At 34.2% G+C, this 14,456-nt stretch overlaps 1 protein-coding gene across 1 annotated transcript; it reads right to left on the minus strand.

The window, feature by feature from the left end:
* Positions 1–1,862: 1,862 nt before the first annotated feature.
* Positions 1,863–14,253, minus strand: LOC111509906 (homeobox protein ceh-30). The gene is made up of 3 exons (XM_074177295.1): positions 14,051–14,253; positions 9,102–9,381; positions 1,863–4,143 (listed from the first exon to the last, which is right to left on the minus strand). The coding sequence occupies exons 1-3, from the start codon at positions 14,124–14,126 to the stop codon at positions 3,909–3,911; spliced, it is 591 nt and encodes a 196-aa protein (XP_074033396.1). The 5' UTR covers positions 14,127–14,253; the 3' UTR covers positions 1,863–3,908.
* Between the last annotated feature and the right edge of the window lie 203 nt (positions 14,254–14,456).

A 14,456-nucleotide genomic window follows, 5' to 3' on the forward strand; every position in this document is an offset into this window, starting at 1 on the left:
AACATTATTTAGACTCTACACCAGTAAAATCATACTCTCACCAACAAAGATAACAAAGATATTACCTTAAGACTGGAAATGGCGAAAATTTTTTATAGATTCATGAGACTTAGACTCTCAATTCATGAATATCAATGATGAATTATTCATGATAATTACAAATTTTCACAATATAGACTTAATTTACAATATGCGTTTCACTATATAGTAGTTTCCTCAGTTGGACTGAAATAAAGGCTATATCAAGAAAATTTGAAGACCAGAAACGGAAATATCATCCTAATTTTCTTCTTCGTGTTCTTCAAGGACACTTGGGTCCAGCAATGCACTTTTGATTGAGCTTAGCACCACTGATGAGACCTATGAGGAGTCGAAACGAGGTTGTGTGATGTTGGTTCACGAATGCTTGGTTTTTAGCCTCTGCTTTCAACAAGAGACTCTAGTCTTGCGTAGAGAGAAAACAAAATGTCATTCAATAAATTATATGTAGCAATTGTAATTTTTTTATAGTGAAGAATCCTTACCTCTTATTACTAATATCTTATTTCCTCTAATGAATCCTTTACTCTATAAAAATGATACAATTCTTTTTGATCTATTAGTTCATGGCCACTGTAGGGCTCTGTTGATCAATATTCATCAATTTTAGAAGTAATTGGATTGAAAAATGGGGTTACAATTGTTTTACAGTTAACCATCTGTCGTCCCCCTGTAAACGATAGCCCTCAGAAGATTAAACTTGTGAAAGCCATGGATCAACAAGGTCTTACCCTTTGACGTGCGACTCCAAGCAGGGGAATAAAGTATTTTTCAGGTTATCGACAAACTCGTTAATAGAAATCAAATGAAACACAACTTTAAAGTGAGAATTTTATTAATAAAAAATATGTTGTAACATAAAAATCACAATCAAGATAATTAACAATATTAATTGATTTACATTAAGAAACATAAGAATAACTAAAATGGAACATTAACGATATATGTTATGAAATATCTACAAATACGAGTTTTATACATTGATTTCTGACTAGAAAAATTATATATATATATATTATTTCTCTCCACTTCATTCTCACATAAAAAAGATTTATATGAGTCTAAAAAGCCTGTAAGACGAAACTGATAAACGATTCATTTTTTTTTTGTTTTTGGAAAGTAATGAAGAGAGGTTGATATCGTTTTCTTTGGCTGAACAAAGAAGTCAGTGTTCGTTATTGTTTTTTTGAGAAATATTTGAAATAATATGCAATACGTTCGACAATAAGAAGAAAGAACCAAAAATTTAATTTTGGAAAAAAGTTATTACTATTCATAATAATGAAACAATTTCCACAGTAATAACTTCACTAAAGACGCATATCACTACACAGTAGCTTCCGCAGTCGACATGGCACATTAAACTATTACACAGTGCATTTTATACAGTGTGGTCCACTAAGTCTGCAACAAATGGGAAAGTTTTTTATCATCGAGTTCTCAGAAAATTTTATTCCTGACAAAAGTTGGTGCATGTTCCAAAACTTCACCAAGTGTACCTGAAATGGCTTTTTGACAAAACCGTACAGGATAGGCCAAAAAATATAAAGTTCGTTCAAGAGTAACGTACCCTTATTTCAAAAAATATAGAAATATGTTGAAGAGAAAAGTTGCTTAGAATTGAAAGTTATGTTCAGATACTAAGTCATGGTCTGCTATTCGTAGGATAGACTTGCTATTCGATTAAAAAATCCATGACTTCGTATCTGAACATAACTTTCAATTCTAAGCAACTTTTTTCTTTAACATATTTCTATATTTTTTGAAATAAGGGTACTTTACTCTTGAACGAACTTTAATATTTTTTGGCCTATCCTGTATGGTGTTTGTCATAAAGCCATTTCAGGTACACTTGGTGAAGTTTTGGAACATGCACCAACTTTTGTCCAGAATAATTTTTTTTGAGAAAACGATAATAAAAAAGTTTCCCATTTGTTGCACACTTTGTGGACCACACTGTATATTAGTAGAAGTAGTTGATAAAATTAATTATAGGTCAGTTACATTTTGAGAAAAAGTAATTACATTACTATATTGATTCATTCATATATGAGTTGATGTTATCTTTATACGTGGTTATTGACCTCTTCGAATAGTCATGCTATAGTAAGCTGCTGTTGATGAGAGTGATTAGATTTGTTGTTGCTAGTTGGGAGAATTTTACGGAATTAGGTTTATTGTTGATTTTTGTAATTGTGAAGACTACAAAGTTTATTGAATTATTAATTTCTAGTTCTATATGTGATGGAATTGGCTAATTCTTGATGAAAATCCATAATGTATTCGAGTAATTTTGTAAGATTTTCACTAAAACACGTGTATGAATACGCCTGAAGAAGCTATTGTATACCGAAACACCTGATGATTGGCCGATAACTTAGTCATCGCAATTTCAAACTACGACGGCCTTCAAACCCGAATAAAGATAGTAACACTGTGTTAACTGTGTTGAATGAAGGAATGTAGTTTCAGTTGCACGTCAAGAAGAGTACTTCGACCACGCCATTGAAGATGACTGCCGCAGTTTCAGTTGAAACGTTTGGAGATTATTACCAAAGAAGTTCGGCAAAAACCGGGAAACCAACCAAAACACTGTGTTGAATGTGTTACTTGGATAAATACTATATTGTGTAGCAATCCTGTGAATGATATCTGATTCAATTCCATATCCAATCGTGTAATTCAATGTTAATATGAAAGTAGCTGTTTCGAGGGGAATTTTTTCCAGTTTCTGTCTGAAAGTTACTCCTTTGCATGATCTACTTTTGTTTGTATAGAGTTACCTTTTCTAAATTTCTCTTTGGAAGATTCTCACATTTTTTATTTAAAGATGGAGAAGCATAAAGCCAAAACTTTCCTTTCCTAATATATTTTTTGAAATGAACGAGGTATATTTTCAGTGGAAATTAATTTCTGGAAAAGAAAGGTTTTGGCTTTCTGCTTCTCCATCTTCATTCAAAAAAGGGTTGGAATCTTCCGAAGAAAGAAAGAATGCAAATAATTTCAAAATAAAATCTTTATAAAGATGTGTAGATCATGCAAAGAAGTAATTCTCAGACATGAATATTGAATTATACAAAATAAATAAATCCTATTCAGTTTATATTCCAAACATTTGTTATGGGATTGAATCAGATATTATTCAGAGAATTGCTACATAATATAGTAGGTATACGAAAGGGGTAAAAGTTAACCAGCATGGAACACTGTCATTCCTAATGGCGGATATAGATGTTTCGAAATAAAACTCTTGCCTTATTGCTTCTTCAATACCGATCTGAATAACAATGCAAGATAAAGCATTCAATTCACTCATAAAACTACCACTTTATATCACGAATGGGTTAAATCTCATCGACAATGTCATCGACGCTGTTACGTAATGACATTTATTCGCCTTGATTTGATCCCAGCTAAAGGAATCTTGTTTAAATTGAAAGGGATATATTTTTAGGGGAGAATCATTTTTGGGAAAGGAAAGGTTTTACTTTCTGCTTCTCCTTCTTCATTCAAAAAAAGGACGTGTTTATCTTCGAAGGTGAAACCATAGCCCACCAAAATATTAAGTGAAATTGTAATTGCAAAAAACAAATATTTGAAAAAAAAATGTATTTTAAACTTTTCAGAAACCTTTTCATATACCTTTTTCAAATTGTTTAGCAAAGCAGTAACTTTTATGATGAATTTTCATCGAAAAATTTAATTTTTGGTTCGTTTTTATTCCTGTTCATCACGTTGCCGAACATACTGTATACATGAGTGGTTTTGAAAACTTGGTCTTTTTGATTGTTTTACACAAAAATATTTACGTATTTTCTCCTACAACTGTCTCAAGAATAAAAACCGTTCACTAAGTAGATGCAGTTGTTTTACATTTGACAGCCATGGACAAACGTTACATTATGAAAAATTGCTGCGGCAGCAGAGCTGAGAAAACTGCATGGTGACTGAGCATCGTACCTTGGCATTCCTTGGGGAGGACAACATGGTGGGGGCTCTCCTCCATTTTTGCGTATTCCTCCTACATTGAGGAGGTCTTTTTCTACCGAAGCTTGGTGTCGAAGCTGTTCCAAACGGAGTTGGTTTTGCCGTTTCCATTTGGTTCTGAAATCAAAAAGAGTTATTCCATGTTGGTCTAATGAAAATTAAAAAACTTTTTTCAGAAGACTATACAGGGTGTCCCATAAAAAACTTCGCGGGCAAATATCTGAAGACGCCAATTTTTTTAAATGGTTACTCAGTATTTTCAATTGGTTTTTGAATTCTGCATTAAATTCTGAATACTGATGAAAAAAGGCAATTTTATTGCGTATTATAAGGAGGGCCATGAATAAGTCAAAATAAATGCAATAATGTATTTATAGATCTGTCACAAGACCTGTCAGATTTGATGAAAGTGTATTCAGGTTTGTGTTGGTTTTTCGTAAAATTGAAAAATGGTTCAATTTTCAAATGCAGAAAAGTTGGATATGATATGTATTTATGGCGAAGCAAGAAGGAATTCTAAAGAAGCAGCGAGAATATACGCTAATCGGTATCCTGCCAGAAAATTACCGTCAGACAAAACATTCGCTGACTTAGCCAAATCTTTGGCACGAAATGGATGTTTTAATGAACGGAAGCGAAAAAAAAACAAAAACGGCTACTGATGAGAATCACAGTGTTGCAGTGCTAGGTCAAATGGTGTTGGAACCATATAGTTCTACCAGACAAGTAGCAATGCATTGTAACATTTCGAAATCGTCAATACAACGTATTTTGTCAAAAAATAAATTCCATCCATACAAAATACATTTGGTTCAAGAACTACATCCAGGTAATAATCTTCATTATTCAGTTTTAATAACTAAAATATATTCTCATATTCAGGAGATGCTGATAGAAGATTGAACTTCATTTCATGGTTGTCCACCCGTATTCATGATGATGATCAGTTTCTGAAAAAAATATTATGGGGTGATGAAAGCCGTTTCCATTACAACGGTATAATAAACAAACATTATCGTCACTATTGGTCTGACGTGAACCCTCATTGGGTGCAAGAAACGAGAGTTCAGTATGTGTGGGGGTAAATGTTTAGTGCGGTTATTTGATAGTACCACATTTTTTTGAAGAAATTGTCATTGGGGAGAGGTACTTGGTTTTTCTACAACATATGTTGCAGAATCTCTTGGAGAATTTACCAATACAAACTCGACTGAATATGTGATTTTAACAAGATGGAGAACCTTCACATAATAATAGAATAGTTACCCAATATTTGGATGATAGTTTTAATGAGAAATGGATTGGAAATAAGGGTCCAATACCATGGCCAGCTCGAAGTCCAGATATTACTCCACTAGATTTCTTTTTGCGTTTATATGCGACGTCCACAAAATTTAGAGGATTTGAAAAATAGTTTGTGCGTTATGGACGCACAAATGTTTGTGCGTCCATAACGCGAGAGACGTTTTTAGCTGTCACGAATCGGGAATTACTAAAAAGATGCAATATGTGTATTCTACGTGAAGGGAGGCAGTTCGAACACTTACTAAAATTATTCTTGTTATCACTAATTGATTTCGTTATCATCATGTTAGTCGAGTTATGGTCAAAGTGACATATTTTTTGGTTATTTGAAACATTTATTTTAATTTGTACAGAAATACGCAACTAGATGAAATTGAACTGACAATTAAATCATAACTGATGGATTCATTTTATTAAACTCTCATTATTGCATTCATTTTGACTTATTCATGGCCCTTTTTATAACATGAAATAAAATAGCCTTTTTTCATCAGTATTCAAGGAAAACTACAAGTGTGCTATATGGCTAAATTCAGAATTTAATGCAGAATCCAAAAACGAATCGTAAAATCTAGGTTACCATTTGAAAAAATTGGTGTCGGTATCGCGACGCCCTAATGGATGACGCCAATTGCTGGATCTCTTCGTAAATAAGAGGACTCTTTGACATCAAAATCATCTGTCTTCACGAAATATGGATACTCTCTCTCACTTTTCAGTTATTTGCCCGCGGAGTTTTATGTATATGCTTTCATATATTTGGAGACATTTGAATTGTACATTATATATTGTGTTCCAACAAAGACTTCCGAACTTTGACAATTGATAACGGCGGCCACCTTGTTCAAGCTACAACTGTCAAATTAGTTGTCATTTTTTTATTTAATCTGTTTTGCCAAATCACCACGGACGCATATAGCATTCAATTACACGTGCAAACAAAATTGTTTTATCGAAATGGGTGTTCTAATCTGCCAACATACCGCGCGGTTCGCTCATTTAACGGTCGCCATAATTGTACTACTGAGAGGACCACTCGTAATATGGTGAATAAATTTGAGTCTACTGGTTCAGTCAACGATCGACCAACACCCGTCCGTCGACGAAACGCAAGATCTGCCTAAAAATATCACCGGTGTCTGTGAGAGTGCGTAGAATAATCCGAGGCAGTCGATTTCGCGTCGGTCACAAGAACTCGGCCTTTCGCAGACCACAACATGGCATATTTTGAATCATGACTGGGGCCAGTAGCCGTACAAAATTCAACTGACCCAGAAACTGAAGGTAAACGACCATAGACAACGACGTGTGTTCGCTAAATAGGCTTTGAATCAGTCGGCAACTGACTCTAATCTTCATGAAAAATCATCTTCAGCGATGAGGCCCATTTCTGGATGACTGGGTACGTGAACAAACAAAATTATCGAATTTGGTACGATACCAATTCACATGAGATCCAATAGCGTTCAATGCATCCCGAAAAAGTCACTGTTTGGTGTGGTGTCACTGGTTGGGATGGCGGAGTCATCGGTCTATATTTATTTGAGAACGACGTTCGCCAGGTCATCACTGTCAACAGCGAGCGCTATAGGTCGATGATTACCAGTTTCTTTCATCTTGAATTGGATTATCTGGACACCAATGACATGTGGTTTCAACAGGACGGCGTGATGGTGATTGAACTGGCCACCGAGATCCGGCGATTTTACCCCGTTAGACTTTCTCGTGTGGAGTTTTCTCAAACCGCAGATGTATATGAATGAGCTAAAACAACAGCGGTCCTAAAGCCAACATAACATGCCATTAATCAAATTCAATCTGATTTATGCGCTAAAGTCATGTAAAATTGGACGTTTCGGCTGCGCAGCATCCAGAGAAGCCGTGACGGGCATTTGAACGATGTTATATTCCACATATAACGACATGAATAGAACTTTCAAATGGATGGGAAAAATTGATGATATCTCACTCACATGAATTTGTTTGTTCAAGCCTACTTTAAAGGGACCTAATTTCGGTAATCCGCTAATACAAGATGTAAAAGGTAAGTACCATGTTTTTTGGTAATTAACCGTTAATTTATTGAATTAGAACCTTTCCAAAATTTTAGAAAAATCATTTTCGACGGTTTTTTTCATATTTTGACAAGTTAAGGAAGTGTATAATCGGCGAAACTGATAGTTTGATCAGTGGTGTTTGAAGAAAATAAACTATTCATAGAGATATTGAAAAGTAGTGACCCCAGCACAGTGCCTTGAGTCACTGTTCTGAGAACATTTAGAACACCATCAATTTCAACACTCTGTTCACGATTTGATAAATAACTAGACAAAAGGTTGTATGTATTCTAACGGATGCCATGCAGTATGATACAGGATGATATACAGTGTCAAAAGCCCAATAAATATTCCAATAATGGGTATTTTTTTATCTAGAGCATCATAAAAAATTGTTGTAAATTTATAAATGGCATCCTCAGTTGATCTGCCTTCTCTAAAACCGTACTGAAATTCCGACAATATGTTGAATTTCTTCAGTCTAATTTTTATTATTCATTGGGCAGTAAAGAAATTGGTCTATAGTTACTGATTTTTAATTTATCCCAATCTTTATATACAGGTTTCATCAATCCACATTTTAAAACCTCTCGAAAGCACCCAGAATCGAAAGATTTATTACATAAAAATGTTAGCTACTTCTTTCTAAGTTTCTGATCGGATATTATCATATCCGGGTGACATTCTTGGTTTTAATTTTTTAATTGTTTCCATAATTTCGAACTCATTTAGGTACATCGTGGGTTCCAGATTGACCAATTCAACTCTATAATTTTGCAAATTTGGTATATTGTTTGCTAAGTTTTTCCCCAATTCGCTATAATGCTTATTGTAATCATCGGCTATCTTCATTTTGTCTGTGATGATAGACCCATTATCTAATTCTATTTTGTCAATAACTTTTTATACATTTTCTCCACTGATTTTCTTAACAAACTGCCAAATAGCTTTGGAGTTATTTTCACTTTTTTGTATTTGTTGTGAATAGAATGTTTTCTCAGCTACCTTGACGATTTTCTGAAGCTTATTTCTGCTACATATATTTATTACAGTTCGTTGTTATTTGGATCTTTCAATGACATTTGATACAATTTTTGTTTCACATTTATAAATTTAAGTATTGCCGCGGGGCGCCAATTTTTCCTGTGTATATTTTTTCTTTTTATTTTAACAGTGTTTGTGTTTATTGTGCGCATCGGCTTATCCTTGTGTTGCCTCAGGAGTGAAGTATTCTTTGCTGCTTTTATGCGAGCCTTTTGCTGAACGAGTTCCAATTCTCTGACAAAGTTGTGGTCACATCTTTCAGTGTCAAAAATAAAACAAAAATCGTCAGCAGCTGTCTCAAAAAGAAATGCTGCAATTTCTGCTCTCTCATGGTAGCGGACCATGCAGAGAAGAAGATGAGAACTCCTGATGACCTTACAGACTCCATCAAGTACCATTCTGTCATGTAGACACAACAAACCCAAAAGTCTACAGCCTTCCTGTTGTCCGGGAAAGTATACCCATGATACGAATTATTCGGGATGTGAATTCCTTATATCATTATTATTATCAAAATTATTAATGTCTCGCATTCTAATTGAGAGTTAATGACTGAATAAATGAAATGAATAATTCAATAATACACTTTTAATCCATGAAAAGAGTAAATAAACGGGTCCAAGAATGGTACCTTGGGGAACATCTCGAGCTAACATTCTAGTATCCTACCTTCTGTTCTGATACCACGTCTTCACCTGCGTCTCGCTGAGATTGAGGGCGTCCGCCACGTCGCTTCTATCAGCGACGGAGAGGTACTTTTGGCACCGAAATTTCCGTTCGAGATACGCCAGCTGAGCGTGCGTGAATGCAGTCCGTCTGCGACGTGGCTTGCGGCTCTTCGACGCCTCCGATTGGGCGTCGCCGCCCCCGAAGAAGCTCTTAGAGGCGGGCGACGGTGGAGTCTCGACGTTGCGGTAGTCGGAAGTATCGGGATCGGAATCGGGGAACGCTGAAATGAAGGAAAGGTAATTTTTGAGATTTCGTTAAAAGGTTCTTCGTAATGAAAATAAAAATGATGAACCGTTTATTTTCAACAAGTACATGAACCCATTTAAGGAAGAATACAATGGAAAAATATTTATTCATTTACGGGACAAGCCCAACTCAGTAAAATACAGGTACAAAATACTACGAGCTAATCTTAAACAGTTTAGAAACTTGGAAACTTATGTAATTATTCACGAGACCACAAAATACTTTAATAAATAGTTGTAAAAACTATATAGGGAGTCATCAATATAAATGCAATATCACGAGAAGATGATGTAAAAGAATTCCGATGATCAAATTGGTTTGCTACGAGGACACGTGACAGGCAATTGTTGTAACCATAAATGGTTCAATCGAACTTAATGTGAAAAGTTAGGTTAGTTCCTCGATATGAATTGTGTCATTTTAAATATTCTACCCATTTCACAATAAAGTGGAGGTAGAAATTCGTGTAACTGGAATTTTATACTTCAACACCAACGAATTCCGATACCTTTTGCGACTGAAAATTCAATTTTCAAACTAGTTTACAAAACAGAGTTGAGTGAAATATATCTTTCCTTCCAAAATTAGTTTCTAAACCAGTATATAGACACGCCTGAGGAAATCCAACAAGCATCATTGTTTCATAATTTCATGGTGCTGCAACAGTTTTATTTTGGTGGTATTTTACAATTACTTTAAAAGTGTTTCATAAATTTGTCAAAAAACGTTTATAAAACAAAATTAAAAACCGTTATGAAATAGTCACGAAATTATCACAGAAACGTTTTCACAACTAACTTATAAACCATATTATCCTATAACAGTGAATAGTTTTGTAGTAGTTTTATAGCACTTTTCTGCGAGGTTTGTATGATATTCATAAAACTATCTCAACTTCATTTTATAACTTCATTTTATATATATATATATATATATATATATATATATATATATATATATATATATATATATATATATATATATATTCATGAAACATTGTCAATCACCTTCAAACAAACGTTAAAAACAATATTCATCAGTTTTGCACCATCTATAATACTTATTCGAAATAAACAGAGGTTTCACGATCGTTTGTAGCAGAACCAAGTTGCAACATCGAACACTGTAGGTATGAGAAATCGCATTCCATCTTTCTCTGCAGCTACAAGGCCATTTGATAAACTCAAGTTCAAAATTGAAGAGAAAAGCAGCAAATTTCTCGTTCCGTCCTTCGTGGGGGCAGATTTTCATGTATTTGGTGTTGGAACAGATGTTGTAATTATGGGATCGCACAGGCACCGCTCTTAGAGCGCCACAAAGATTTTTTTGTAGTGCTTGTGTTCTATCCTTTGGAAAAAAGTAATCTAGTTGGCATGCAGTTGAAACTGTATAGTAAAAGAGAAATTGATTTGACGGTCGATATTGAAGCTAGGTTCTACAACAGACTGTCGCGGGTACCGTTGTTCATTTAAGATGAGCAAAGTTTGAGATTTTTGTACCAAACTCATTTATCTTAGGTCTTTGAGGACAGTTCAACAATATTCATGGGCCAACAATACATCTGTGGTTCCCCCTAGCGCCGAAAATGAGACTATAGCAGGTTGAAACAGACCCAACAGGACCCAACCTGGAAATATTCGAAAATCGTTGAAATGTAAAAAAAATCAATAGGAACAGTACAAAATTTTCTCTTTTTTTTCCTTAAATTTACTGAATGTACGTACACCTTTTTTTCTAAATTATTTCAATTCCTAAAAACATATCCAATCAAACTCGTTTCACATCAAAACCCTCTCAGTAGCCCTTCGGGCAGTAATTAAATCCGTCTTCACCACTTCAAACAGCAGGAATCTTGCGAGGCCCTCCAATTAGACCCCTGTTGTCTTCTATATGCGTTTTGAGCTGTTTACGTTACGAATTAATGAAAAAAACGCTTTGTTTTTCTCGTCCTGGGGACAGAGCCTTCTTTGTGTTTTGCCCGGACTAACGCTCCTCACAAATGTTTTACGTTCTTGAGTAGTGTCTGGTTGTTTCTGAAGTGATTTTATGTGTTTTGTCTTCACGTTCTGTGCCTTCGGGCTATGCGGAACTGTGATAATTATTCTTTGTGTAAATGAGAAAAAATGCACGAATATAAGATAACATCAACGAAGTGGTATGCTTTTTCCTGACTTTCTCCTTTTTTCGTTTGTCAATTGCTATTCGAGAATTGCAAAATACGTTTTTGAGTATTCAACGTGCTGGTGGTGGAGAGATCTTCAGCATGATTATAATTATCATTAATTGAAGTAGGTTCCTAACATTATCGAGACTATTTTTAATCTATACTTCACTTCAACACGCGGTTCAAACGTAGTCAAACTTCACACCAAATGAATCCAGCTTCCTAACCAAGCAGATTAGTTTACTTGGTGAATGATCTTTCTGTTCAGCTTAAAAAGCGGGCACTATCTGCTACCAGAGCCTGAATTTCTTAGAGAAGAATAATCGACTTCCAGGTTGACAGAACTACCACGGTTTGCCATGGACCTGATCAGCTGTCAGTCTGCGACTGACATTTGTGGCTTGGGAAATAGATCTTCTATGACTCATTCCAGAGAGGTGCCCTCTCATCAAAGCTGCACGGTACTAACTGCACCACCAGTCAGAAGGGGGATATTCACAGTGTCTCAGGAAAATTCGTAAAAAGAAATACAGCTAGATCACCCTGTACATGTCTAATTGACATACTTTACATGAAACAACAATGAAAGAGCGGGAAATTCAAAATTCAAAATTTGTGTACAAAAATCTATAATTTTCACAAAATAGACAACCGGCAGAAGATGTAAATTAATGTCAAATGGAAACGATTTGATATCTGTTGAATAAAATTGGAAGAGACATCATAAAATTGTTGTAAATATTTAGAAATAATGAGAAGTTTGAAAATTATTGTAGTAAACCGTTTCACTAGTTACGTGTATGAAATGATGCTAACGAAAAATGTATATGTTCAGACATAAGTGAGGTTAAGTATGTATTTACACAAATATTAAGGAAAGATGTATCTAAATTTAGAAATAAGTAGCAAACTTGTAGAGCAAATAGTTTTCAAGATTTCAAAGCTATAAATTTGATAGTTAGTAACTGAGTAGATGATTTTCAACTTTTTTATCAACAAAAGGTTCTTCCCAAGGCAACGAAAAGAGACGCCACACCAAATAATTTCTCCCAGAATTCAATTAAAATTAATAGGAATGTTAGTAGATATTGAATAATTATACAGTGTCATCCTCAAAGTATGCACCATATGGGAAACTTACTTATGAATGGTTTTTGGACAAAATGTTATTCTTGATAAAAGTTTGCGCATCCCCTAAAACTAAACGTGCACCAACAGAATACAGTAAAACACACGTAATATACGAGGAGCCTTCAAATATTTGATTTTAAGACAAGAGTAAAGTACTTTTATTTTGAAAAATCTCAAGAAATGTTATTTAGAAAAGTTGTTCAGCATTAAAAAATACATCTAGATTTGAAGTCATGGACATCTAAGTGAAGTTTTACTTTTTTTAAAAAAAATTGTAAATGGGGACTACGAAAAAAAAAATTTGCTAAAACGATAAATAAACAGCATCTTGTATACGATGGTTGATTTTAAAAGCCTGTAATATTATGAATTCCACAACTATGGTGTTACCCACGGTCAATTTTTCAAAGAGTAAAATAATTTTCAAAGATTTTGGTACATAGTTTTTTTTTTCTTGTTAATACTGAAAACTACTAGAAATTATACAGTATTGTAGCAAGAGCTCAATATTCAATGATATCAAATCACTAAATATTCGGAACGAACTCATTGATTTTCTGGAGATTTTCTTGTCCAAAATAATTTTCCAAAATAATCTCCAGAAAATCAAATGAGTTTGTTCCAAAATACTTATCTATTTTATTTTGATGGTTTGTGTTTTGATATTATTAAATATTAAGGTTTTGTTACAATTCTGTATGATTTGGAGTAATTTTCGGTATTAACAAAAAATACAAATAACTTTGCACCAAATTTTTTTTTAAATTATTTTACTATTCAAAAAATTGACCGTGGTTAACACCATAGTTCTGTATTTTGTAATATTACAGGTTTTTAAAATGAAGCGTCGTGTACAGGATGCTGTCTGTTTATGGCAAAAATTTTTTTCCGTAGTCTCCATTTTTAAAAAATTGGTGAAAAAAATGAAACTTCACTTAGTTGGCCATGACTCCAAATCTAGATGTATTTTTTAATGTTGAACAACATTTCTAAATAGCATTTCCCGAAATTTTTCAAAATGACAGTACTTTACTCCTGCCTCAAAATCAAATATTTGAAGGCTCCTCGTATATTACGTTTGTTATACTGTATTCTGTTGGTGCATGTTTAGTTTTAGGGGATGCACAAACTTTTATCAAGAATAACATTTTGTACCTCTTTCAATTTTACCTGTTGCTGGCAATCATCTATGCAAAACGTACACAATGAAAGTTTTGAAGGATTCCAGAATAAAAAGCTAGTTTAATTGATCCAAAAACTATTTCTGGTTCAACTATTGATTCAAAAAATATAAAAGAATAATGATAATTCTACGATAACATATATTTTTGCAAAACATTAAATTTACCTTCTTGGGAATTAGTATTGCTCAGCACATCCCCTAACAAGTCCTTTATCATAAATGATTTATGCTCTTGCATCATACTGCAGAAGTTAATATAAATCACGTCACACCATCTCACTATTTCCGCCGACACAATTTAGGCAAAAAGACTAAAGCAAAAACTGTTTTCACTTTTGCCGAACAGCTCAGGAAACAATCCACGTAGAGATAACATCTACGATAAATAACAAGAAGTTAAAGATATAAGCGTTTCTGCCACAGCACCCCTAATAAACCCCAACCCCTACGTTGGTAGGCTCCACCCTTGGAATAGGAAGCGCCTCCCTTTCTTAACCCTTCGCGATCATCCGAAAACATTCTCGTAAACTCTTTTCCGTATCCGATTACTTATGTTGTTTATTATATGTTG

The sequence above is a fragment of the Leptinotarsa decemlineata genome, unplaced genomic scaffold (genome assembly GCF_025532065.1).
Source record: "Leptinotarsa decemlineata unplaced genomic scaffold, Ldec_3_MD MMD2_tig00002974_RagTag_RagTag, whole genome shotgun sequence".
NCBI lineage: Eukaryota > Metazoa > Arthropoda > Insecta > Coleoptera > Chrysomelidae > Leptinotarsa > Leptinotarsa decemlineata.

Excerpts from the sequence above, each read along its gene's own strand:
- LOC111509906 (XM_074177295.1), bottom strand. The coding sequence starts at position 14,126 with ATGATGCAAGAGCATAAATCATTTATGATAAAGGACTTGTTAGGGGAT. Across the intron at positions 9,382-14,050 it reads CAATACTAATTCCCAAGAAG|CGTTCCCCGATTCCGATCCC; the intron begins GTAAATTTAATG and ends CCTTCATTTCAG. Across the intron at positions 4,144-9,101 it reads ACGTGGTATCAGAACAGAAG|AACCAAATGGAAACGGCAAA; the intron begins GTAGGATACTAG and ends TTTTGATTTCAG.